The following is an 11,496-nucleotide window of genomic DNA, read 5'->3' as shown; positions in this document are numbered from 1 at the left end:
CCTTGTGTTAGCGCTGTCTGGCAAGATGAGAGGGTGTGCTGCATGGTTCCTGGTTTGTCGCACAGCTGACACTTTGGGTCTTCCACTAACCCCCATCTGTGTAGATTGAATGGAGATGGCAGCAGATCATATACGGATCTCAGTAAGAATTTGAGTCGTAGTGGTTCGTAGTGCCAAATGTCTACCCATGTCAGGTGTCTTTCTGTGGTCTGCCATTGTGTCCATGCGCACTGCCCTCCCATCCCGACTGCTCTGGCGCGCCTGTCTTCCTCTTCTGAAAGCCTGATCTCATACTGGACCATTTGGCTTCTTTCTTTCTTACCGGCAGTGCTCCAGCGTTGTGGTTTTGAACTGCCCAGGCCTTGTCTTCCTATAGCTGTGGTGCCTACGATGTCTTTGTGTCGTAGCCTGCTTTCTGCCTGGGCGACTGCCTGGCTTGCTGACCACTTTCGCCCTGTGCGTGTCTCGATGCCTGCCTTCCATATCATGTCATCTGATGACTCTTTGAGGGTTACCACCAGTCTTCCTTTGGCAACCTTGAACTCTTCAACTAGAGAGGTCATTGGGAGTTGAAGTTGGTTGGTTCTGCCATACAGTCCAATGCTGGTGAAACTAGGAGGGACACCAAGCCATCTCCGGAGATGCCGGTTGATCACTCTCTCGAATCCTTCTACAGTGGTTGTAGCTATCTCGTACAGCATAAGGGGCCACATAAGCCTAGGTAGTAACCCATGTTGGTAGAGCCATGCCTTAAACTTGCCCGGGAGTCCTGTCTGGTCTATAAGCTTCAGGCCATCTTGGAGCTGGTTTTTGACTCTAGTGATGTTATTAGTGTCCTTCAGGCTGGCGTCGTACCACTTGCCGAGGCACTTGACTGGACTGTCAATAATGGATGGAATGTCTTCCCCTTGCACCTGTAGAGTGAATCTTTTGGTGACCTTTCCCTTCTTGATAATCAGGCTCCTTGACTTCTTGGGTTTAAACTTCATTCGTGCCCATGTGACCGTGTCCTGTAGGGCTGTTAGTACCCAGCGGGCCTGTACATGTGTGGTGGTAGTGATGGTCAGGTCATCCTTGAACCCCCTGCTGGATGGGAGGTGTATACCTGACGCTGTTTTGGGTCCTCTGGTTTCCCTCTTCGCGGCATTGATGATCACGTTCATGCCCATCACGAATAGTACCACTGAGATGGTGCAGCCAGTTACTATCCCCTTCTCTAACCTCTGCCATGGCGTTGTCTGGTCACCGATTGAGAATCGAAGCTGTATGCCATCAAAGTAGCCATTTATGATACCCTGTATATGCTCTGGGATATGATAGTGCTTCATTGCTTCTTCAATCAGCTTGTGTGGTATGGAGCCATAGGCGTTGGCGAGGTCTAACCAGACGACTGTGAGGTCATTGGCGTTCACCTTTGCTTCACGGATGATCTGACTGATGGCACTGGAGTGTTCAATGCAGCCAGAGAAGCCCGGAACCCCCCCCCTTTCTGTACTGATGTGTCAATGTACTGATTGGTTGTCAGGAATGTGGTCATTCGTCTTGCCAGGACAGCGAAGAATATTTTCCCCTCCACATTCAACAGTGAAATGGTTCGGAATTCGGTCACATGTTTGGAGCCCTTTTCCTTTGGAGTAAATATTCCCTCTGCCTGTTGCCAACAATCTGGGACTTTTCCTTTCCTCCGTATCACCTTAAGTAGGGTCCAAAGTCTTCGTAGTAGCATCGGGCACATCTTGTATACTTTATAGGGTAAACCGTTTGGTCCTGGTGCGGAGCCGCTTCTTGCTTTCTTCACTACATCAGATACTTCCTTCATTGTGGGTTCTTTTATGTTTAGTGGAATTGTGGGTTCTGGGACTGGTTCAATTCTTGGACAGCTTCCTAATGGATTATCTCTTGCTGGATCGGAGTGTGTGTCCTTTAGATGCTGTTGTATCTCTTCCATACTGCTTTCAAGCTTCCCAGATTTTTCTTTGTCTAGGAGTCCTTTGGAAAACTTGTATGGATTGGCTATGAACTCAGCTCGCCTCTTGGCTCGCTTCTTCCGCTTGTCTCGGAGTTGTTCTGCCTTACGAAGATCGGTCAGTTTCTGTCTGAGTTCATCTCTAAGCTGCTGAAGTCCGGGTCTTTCCTCTATATTTGCTTTTTGGTAGGATTTCCTCAGTGACTTCAGCTCTTTCCTAATCTCTGTGATCTGTCGTTGTCTTCTATTTGGCTGTGCAGGGGTTCTGGTGGGTTTCCGTTTCACCTCACCAAATCGTTCTTTGCCGATAGAGTGGACAAGGTTGGTCAGAGACTTCAGTTTCTTCTCTACTGGCCCTTGGAGTGTTGTTTCCAGGATGGTGTTGAGGTCTTCATCAAACTGTTTCCACAGGTTCCTGTCACTTGTCTTGGGCCATGTAATTCTAACCTTCTGGGCTGTGGCATTAGTATTGGAAGCTGTATTTCGGGTGTTGTGCTGTGTGTCTGTGTTTGGCCTCAGGTCTTCTGGAGTACCTAAAAGCTCTAGAAGAGGGTCATCATCTTCGAAGATGTCGCTGACTTGCGAGACAATGTCAGGATCTGCTGAATTGGTGCGTGGCTTACCGTAATTACTCCAAATTTGTTAGCCAAAACAATTATTTTTCGTGACTATATTTTCGGACGTACGGGTTTTCGTCCATAATTAATTAATATGTTTTTAGTATATTTTACAGCGCTATTTAACCAGATGTCTGCCCTATTTTCGCTTACATTGTAATTGGGACCCATATGAATGCCCTTAGACAATGGACCGTTACAATTCCGCTATTAGGTACATGTAGACAACATTTGAAATGATATGGTAATCAGGAATAAGTATGGTTGTTTTTATATCTGGAAAGAGATTACAAATAAGTGAAATTGTATTTTTTTAAGAATAGAAAGGAGAGAACAACGCAAAAAAGTTATTGCTCATTCATTAATTGCCTTTATTTCAATATAATACTCGATAAACAAATATAACATATATGTCTCTAAATTTTCGGACACTTGCATTTTTGAATATTTTTCGTATCCTAATTTTCGGACACGGACAAACAATAATTATTTTTAAGTGTCCGAAAATTTCGAGAAATTACGGTAATTTCAGCAGTTGTTTTCCGCAGCATGTGTTAAAGGGCAAAACATTGATTGATATTTTTGCTTTTGCACTTAAGAGCTCCATTATAAAAAAAATAATATTATTAAAATTAGCAAAATGTTGAACACACCTTAGCTCGAACTAATGACCCATAGAGTTTAAGGCTTACTGGAAACGTCGGAGCCGTCCGCCGTCTGATTATGGAAGGGAAAGACCGCCAATATTATTCATCACCAGAAATGTTGCACGTGTTGCATATTCAGCTCATTTGTTTAACAGAGAATTTTAAAAATGTAACATTTTAATATCTGTTTTGTACAATTGTAAAGTGTACAATGTTGTATGATCCGATTTCACAAAATGTTTAAATGTTTAAAAAACAAACGTAACTTCTTAAACTACAGATCTTAAAATGAAGATAATCCATATCTAAAGTCTTCATCTTCATATACCTTATTTTGTAGTCATAATAATAAATAACAGATAATAGATCCATCTGAAAGTAAGTTGATGACAAACTACATTAGAATGTTAGTAGAGGGAAAACTAGGCTTCTGGGACAGAACCGTTTCCCATCCGTTTCCCATCCGTTTCCCATCCGTGTCCCAGGCAATTCTATATATAAATGTATAATATCTTTTTCAAGATATTATATATCCCCCAGGAAATTCTCTATATATATAAATGTATAATATCTTTTTCAAGATATTACATATTTCCGAAAAGTCGAGCTCGGGGCGGCATCCCATTCGCAAACGCGGCGGCTCGAGGACTTTTGACCACTACCATTATTCGTGATTTTTACAAAAAAAAAAAAAAAAAAAATGAAAATGACTTAAGTATTTTTTTTACTATATAAAATGGATGACCAAACGGTACAAGAATTGATTCAACGGCGTATTCAGCAAATTGAAAATCCACCACCACCAAATGAGCATTTAAATAAAGTTTTACAAAAATTTCAACATGATCAAAAAAGAATGAATACTCGAAAAGCTATACGTTTAAAATCTAAGAAAAACAGTTGTCTCTATAAAAATCATCCTGTACTTGATTTTAAAAAGGATTAAGGTCCATTTCCAAACCCTCACTTGGGTATGAAAATGACTATTATAAATCTATTAGGCTTTTATTGTCAACCCATGAATTAAACGATTCGGGATATCCAAGCCACTTGACTAACGACTTGTCCCCGCGTTTTTGAATAACTTTTTCAATTCTATATACTTCTTGACTTGTTTTTTGTAGTTCTTGTTCATAAAACGTACCCTGTATTTCCTCATCATTATAATCAGTGATTTTATACGTTGGCGGATCTGTATATTGAACTTGTGACACTGTAAACACCTCCTCAGTCCATCTAGGTGTATATCCTTTTTCAAATATTCCCTTTTTCTTAGTTATTCTTACCTTATCGCCAACTTCAAATATTGGCTTACCGTACTTTTGTGGGTGTTTGGAGTACAAATTTACCCAAACAACACTTTCATTTTTTTTATCACTAGCATCATCAGGTGTCATTTTGATTGATGAATGCTTTGTGTTGTTATAGTCATTGACCATTTCATCTAAGACATCAACATATTTTTTGGTAGAGTTGGCTGAAAAGTATTTGAACATTTTTTCCTTCATTGTTCTGTTCCATCGCTCTACCACGGAACTTTTTTCTTCGTTTTCTGTGGAATACAACTTGACTCCCAACGCCATAACGTTTTTATTGTAGAACTCCTTTCCTTTATCGACCCAAAACTTTTGAGGTTGTCTGTTTTTAAATATTTTGTTAAATGCTTCAGCAACCTCAACTCCGGTTTTACTTTTTAATGGAACAATCCATCCATATTTTGAAAATACATCAATAACTGTTAGCAAGTATTTTACACCATTATTAAACTTAGCAAAAGCTTGCATGTCAACTAAATCCGCAGCCCATATGTTATCAATGCCATGGGCAACGACTATTCTTTTTCTAAAACGTTTTACAACGGGTCTATGCAGTTCGACTGCGAGCTGATCAGACCATTTTATTTCTTTAGCCACGACTTTTTTTTCCCATTATAACCCAACCCAAACTTTGCCTTGGTAGATATTATCGGCTTTATTATACTACGCTCAATTCTTTCACGGAGTGTTGGGTCTTTAATAGCATCCATTTGTTCAAGCATAATTTGATCAGCTACGTTTCTTCCTGCTGTATCTGGAAAGTGTTGGTAAGCTAAATCATGAAGGTATGCGGCATTATCAACTCGATCAACTGGTTTACTCCAGTCTTTATATGCGCCAGTTGAAGTTAATCTCTCGTTTAAATTAGTTCCAGGTCCTGCAAAGTTCATTCCTGGAATATGCATTTCACCGGGAAATTTAGCCCACGGAAGCTTGACTTTACTCGTCACCTTATTCAACGTCGAAACCAAGTCTCCGCCAGTTTTAGTATGCATTTTTACAAACTGTGTTTTAACACAACCGCAAACGGAGCACTTTCCGCGAAGCATTGATTTATTGTTCTTACTGACAACATTTTTTACATCAACTGTTTCAGTTTTGCTTTTGCACTTTACACAATACATTTTTTAATGAAAAAATAATTTATATTTAAAATGGAAGTTAAAGATCTTTCGTGGAATGACGTAAATACAAAAAGATACAACAGTAGACTTTTACCGAGATCAATACGAGGTCTTATTATTGGTAAAAGCGGATGTGGAAAAACTATACTATTGTTAAACCTTTTACTTCAACCAGGCTGGTTAGACTACAACAACTTGCAAGTTTTTGGCAAGTCGCTTTTTCAGCCGGAGTACAGAATTATTAAGAAAGCATTTGAAGAAAAGCTACCTAAAGAAGAGATTATAAAATTGTTTAACGAGCAAGACTATATAATGGAGAATGACGTTTCACCAGCTCTTTTAGTTGAAGAAATGGCTAAAATTTTAGATAAACCAGCTGATATTGAATGTAATTTTTTTGAAACGTCTGATGATGTACCTGATCCTAGAGACTTGTGCAGCTCTAAAAAAAATCTAATGATTTTTGACGACCTTCAGTTGGAAAAACAAAACAAATGTGAAACTTATTACATAAGAGGACGCCACAGCAATGTAGACTGCTTTTATCTCGCACAAAACTACTTTAAACTTCCAAGACAAACAATACGTGAAAATGCAAACTTTATGTGTTTGTTTCCACAGGACATGAAAAATATTAATCACATCTACTACGATCACGTTTCAACTGATATGTCAAAAGAAGAATTTAGAAATTTTTGTAAAGTAGCCTGGGACCGTCCTCATGGATTTGCTGTTATAGATCTTACTAGTAAAAAAAATAATGGTAAGTATAGATCAGGATTTGACTATTTTTACATACCTCAATAATAAAAAAAATATATATATATAAAATGGAACGAGTACTAGAACAAATGTTGGCGGAAATAAAACAAATTAGAATTAATACCAGTCCGAAAAATTCTTTTTACATTATATTGCAGGGTAATAGCTCAAGAATTTGTACTTCTTTAGGACCACCAATTCAACTAGATGTAGACAAAACATATGAAATGGCCTTAGTTAGTTTGGAGACCTACTATTCATTTCCAAATATAGACTCTTCAAACAATAACTTTCGCTATAGCCCTAACAACGGAAATGATTGGTATGATATAAATATTCCCGAAGGTTCATACGAATTGGAAGATATAGGCGATTACATTCAACGAATAATGAAGGAGAATAATCATTACAAATCTGCCACGGACGAGAACGATATAACCCTAGAGCCGAACGACAACACACTCAGAACAGTACTAAATATAGCAACAGATTATAAAATAGACTTTACACCAGCAAACTCTATAAGATCGGTATTGGGTTTTAATGCAGAAATATACTCATCAGGATATAATGAGGCAGAAAATATTGTCGAAATATTAAGTATTAGTAGCTTGAAAGTAACTAGTGATATAATTAGCTCATCATATGTTAACAATTCGACTGAAAACGTAATATACAGCTTTTTCCCTTCGGTTGGACCTGGGTATAAAATTATGGAAACACCAGCTAATTTGGTTTATTTACCTGTTAATTTGTCGACAATTTCGTCAATTGAGACAAAACTCATTGACCAGAACGGAAAACTTGTAAATATGCGTGGTGAAAATATTTTTATTAAATTTCATATAAAAGAAAAGTAAAAAAGTTTTTTTATATCATATATAAAATGAGTCGTTTCGTAAATGTATCAGTAAATATTAGCGAAGGTCAGAGAGAAAAAATCAAAAAAGCTATTCAATCAGGAGCTCCCGTGTCTATTCGCCTATCACACGAGGATTTATCTGGAGAACACGTGCTAGCCCTCACTCAAGCACAGATTAACAAAATGACAAAAGCTTACCAAAGTGGTAAAGGAGTGACGATTAAAATGTCAAAAACACAAATAGAACACAACGCAAAAGTTGAAGGTGGATTTATTGGAGCTATTTTGCCGATGTTGGCTACCGCGGGTAAGTTTCTTATGTCAAGCGTTTTACCAGGACTTGCAACCGGTTTGCTAACCGGCGTTGGAGCCGCAGCCGGTAGTAAAGTTGTCGACAAAATTAGTGGATCGGGTGTTTTGTATTTAAAGAAAAACGGAAGCGGTTGTAAAGTAATACAAGCAGGTAAAGGATTGTATTTAGCTCCGTGGAAGAAAGGTAGTTCGTTAGGACAGGGGCTGTATCTTAAATCTGGAAAAGGAATGTACATGAGAGCAGGATCAGGATTGCTACTAGGACCGAATTCACCATTTAGCAGTATTCCAATACTAGGAATGCTTTTATAAAAAATATTCACATATATAAAAATGCAAAGATATAGTATGCCACCAATTCACAAATTTATTCACAAGCATAAACGACCAACACCAGCGTCAGTTAAATGGCTGCCACACGAGAATCTTGCACATCCTGCAAAACAACTGAATGGTAAATGGATTATTTCGATGCAGCAATCGCTCACTATTAAACCGAAAGAAGCACTTCCTATTAAATTAAAAATAGGTTTACGGCTAGTTCAAGGTGTTTGTTCGGTATCGCTCAAACAAAGTTTAAAGGAAAAGAGATGTAGTTTACATGATGGAATTATTGCTGAATCTGTTGACGACATAATTGTTACAATTCAAAACAACAACTTAGACGTTGCAGTTGATATTGTTGAAGGTGAATCTTTTTGCTTTGTTACACATCAGTCGCTTTAAAAAATATTTTTTTCAAATATAAAAATGGAGTACAAAGAGTCAAAATGTATTGCTAAATTATATCCATCTTTACCACCAGTTGCCGTTCCGTCGGCTCCTCCAGAACCGACTAGCGATGAAGGAACTGCTCAGTCATACAGGCTTCAAAAGATAAACGAAATTCAAAAAGAAATTGCCACAGAAAGAGACAAGCGTGCAAACTTGTCTAAAAAGTATCACAGAGGAGTGAGAGTTATAGCAGGAGTGGACAACGCTCTTGTTGTTTCTTCAATGGTGCTAGGTGCGGCGGGGATAGGAGTATTGAGCACAATCATTGCGGCACCAGTTGCAATAGCAATGGAGGGAGCTGCAATAGGTATAGGACTATTGTCTATCATTGGAGGTCAAACCAATAAAAAGCTATTAATAAAAGCTGAAAAACACGAAAAAATTAAAACACTTGCAGAAGCAAAATTAAACACAATAAGTGATCTTATATCAACGGCATTGGCAGACGATCAAATTTCCGATAAAGAATACTCACTGATTCTAAGTGAACTAAACAAATTCAATCAGATGAAAGAAGAAATAAGATCTAAAATAAGAGTAGGTATAGACGAGGAAACAAAACAGTCCCTTATTGCGAAAGGACGTGAAGATGCAATTTTGTTGTTTCAAAACACGTTTAGTAAATCGAAAGAAAAACAGACGAACACCTCTCAATCGACGTAATTTTTAACGTATAAAATTACGTTAAAAATCACGTCAAAAATTACGTCTCAATTCACGTCAAAAATTACGTTAAAAATCACGTCAAAAATTACGTCAAAAATTATGTCAAAAATTACGTCTCAAATTACGTCTAAAAACATTATTATTTCTATTTAAAAATGTCGTTTTTAAAGATAACAGATCCGGAAAAAAGGGACTCCATGGTGCATGAGTATCTTATGTTAAGAAATAAAATTCGTCAAGACTCTTTATCTGAAAAGCTAGGAGACATTGATCAACACATAGAACTAACAAAACTTTACAAACCTATCACCGATTCGCAAAGAGAGTTAAAAGAAGCAACGTCAAGTGCGATACAAGCACTGCCAGCAGCATTAGCAGCTACAACACCAAATGCTATTACTTTCCCTCAATACCCAAGCATACAAGCAGAAGAGGATAAAAGACCGAAAGAAACATTAATAGAACTAGGTTCAATAGCGACTGAATACTTGAGATCGATGGCGGGCAAACAATTAACCGATAAAACATTTGGACTGTATGATAAAGGTGGCGCTTTTTATATTGGAGATTCAGAGGTAAAACTATTTGGAGATGATATAATTGTTGGAGAAACAAAATATAATGGAACCCAAGGACTTTGGGAGCTAATAACATCGAAATATCCTGATTCCGATAAATATACTTCACAAGACATTGACTCCTACAAAACAATTTTACTAAACACCAATGCTATTGTGAATCCAGACACGGGAAAGGTTAAATCAAGTTCAGGAGAAAAGTACAGAAAAATTATTAAACCAATCTATGAAGAATATTTAAAACCTAAAAAGACACCCAAAATAATGAACTTATTCAAGAAAAAAGGAGAAGGAATAGCGTTAATGCCTTCTGATCCAAACAGACTCGTTGAAATGCTTACATTACGAGTTAATAGTTATAATGCAGGTAATACTGGAGTAAAAAATGAAATCATAGACATAGCCGATGAACTGGTGAGACAAGCGGTAATAGACAAAGAATATTATAAAAAATTAATGTTACGTATTTAAAAAATGATTGTTAAACGCAGGTATAAAAAAAATACGTTATCGGTGGTTCTGGAATGTTTGATACCGTCTCAAATTTCTTTAAGCGAATGGCAGGATCAACGGCTGCGAAAACTGCTGCAAATGTCGCAAAAACGGTGGCATCAAAAGTGAGTAGCGCGTCGAAAACAGAGTTAGGTAAAACGGCTATCGAAGCCGGAAAGTCGGTTGTAAAAGAAGTTGGTTTAAAAGCTATTGATGTTGGAAAAGATGTAGCTATAGCCAAAGCTAAAGCTTTAATTGATGGATATAATGCGCCAAAAAATCGCGAAGTAACGCAAGAATCGAGGGATGCGTTAGCATCTCTCGTAAATATGGGTTCTATTAAAGAAACAAACATTAACAACTTGCTTGCGGGTTACGGCATCGGGGTGAAGAAAGGTACCGCAAGGGCAAACGCAATATCAATTCAAGATCTTGTAAAAAGGTTGAACACAGGATCCGGTCTTCGTCTGGCTTAAAAAAAATTATTCTTTCTTATAAAAAGTAAGAATGTCGAGCGAAATATTAAATTTTACAGAAGCTATAACCGTTGATGAATCCATTGAAAAATATGAGTTTAAGGCGTATGAGCCTGTAAATGGTACGAATTTAAATTCACCGGGTACCATAAATATCGATATCGGGATGTATGATGTATTTGCTCATCCTGCGGAATCGTACCTACTCATTGAAGGTAAACTAACTAAAGTTGCCAACGGCGATGACGACACGCCTGCATACGCAGACGGTGACGCAATAGCGTTAACAAACAATGGGCTTATGCATTTGTTTTCCAATATTACGTATAAGCTATCCGATCAACAAATAGAATCGTTGAATCATCCTGGACAGGCTACGACCATGATTGGAATGCTAAAGTATCCGGATGGTTTTTCAAAAGCGCAAGGACTCAATCAGCTTTGGACTAAAGATACGACGGCAACAGCTGTATTAGCAGATAACACAGGCTTTAAAATCAGGCAGGCATACCTTATTAAGGCGCCTAACCCTAGGGGAACATTCTCGTTCGTTGTTCCGCTGAAACACATTTTCGGCTTTTGTGATGACTATGACAAGATTGTGTATGGATTTAAACATACGCTCGCACTTGTTAGAAAAACTGACGACGATGCCATCTTTCGAGCACAAGCAACAGCTGCGGGTAAAGTAAGCATTGATAAATTGTCATGGTTTATGCCTCAGATTTTACCTGCAGATAGTGAAAAATTTCAACTGTACAAATCAATTGAATCAAAGGTAACAGTACCCGTTCCTTTTAGGTCTAGACATTGCGAAAGTATTACAGTACCACAGTCTACATCGTTCAACTGGAGACTAAGTGTAAGAACACCAACCGAAAAACCGCGATACATTTTGGTAGGA

At 38.0% G+C, this 11,496-nt stretch overlaps 1 protein-coding gene across 1 annotated transcript in view; it reads right to left on the bottom strand.

Annotated features, from left to right (window-relative positions):
• LOC127874010 (uncharacterized) overlaps positions 1-11,486 on the bottom strand; it is a 12,075-nt gene extending 589 nt beyond the window's left edge. Inside the window, exons 1-3 of the mRNA XM_052418129.1 lie at positions 11,423-11,486; positions 1,496-2,565; positions 1-1,430 (exon numbers count right to left, since the gene is read on the bottom strand). The exon at positions 1-1,430 is cut by the window's left edge and continues 589 nt beyond it. Of these exons, the coding sequence (XP_052274089.1) occupies positions 1-1,430; positions 1,496-2,565; positions 11,423-11,486 (2,564 nt within the window). The remainder of the gene's footprint in view (positions 1,431-1,495; positions 2,566-11,422) is intronic.
• Between the last annotated feature and the right edge of the window lie 10 nt (positions 11,487-11,496).

This window comes from Dreissena polymorpha, chromosome 1, assembly GCF_020536995.1.
Source record: "Dreissena polymorpha isolate Duluth1 chromosome 1, UMN_Dpol_1.0, whole genome shotgun sequence".
Taxonomy (NCBI): domain Eukaryota; kingdom Metazoa; phylum Mollusca; class Bivalvia; order Myida; family Dreissenidae; genus Dreissena; species Dreissena polymorpha.
The sequence above is the reverse complement of the archived record's forward strand: the minus strand, read 5'-3'. Positions and strand labels throughout refer to the sequence as shown.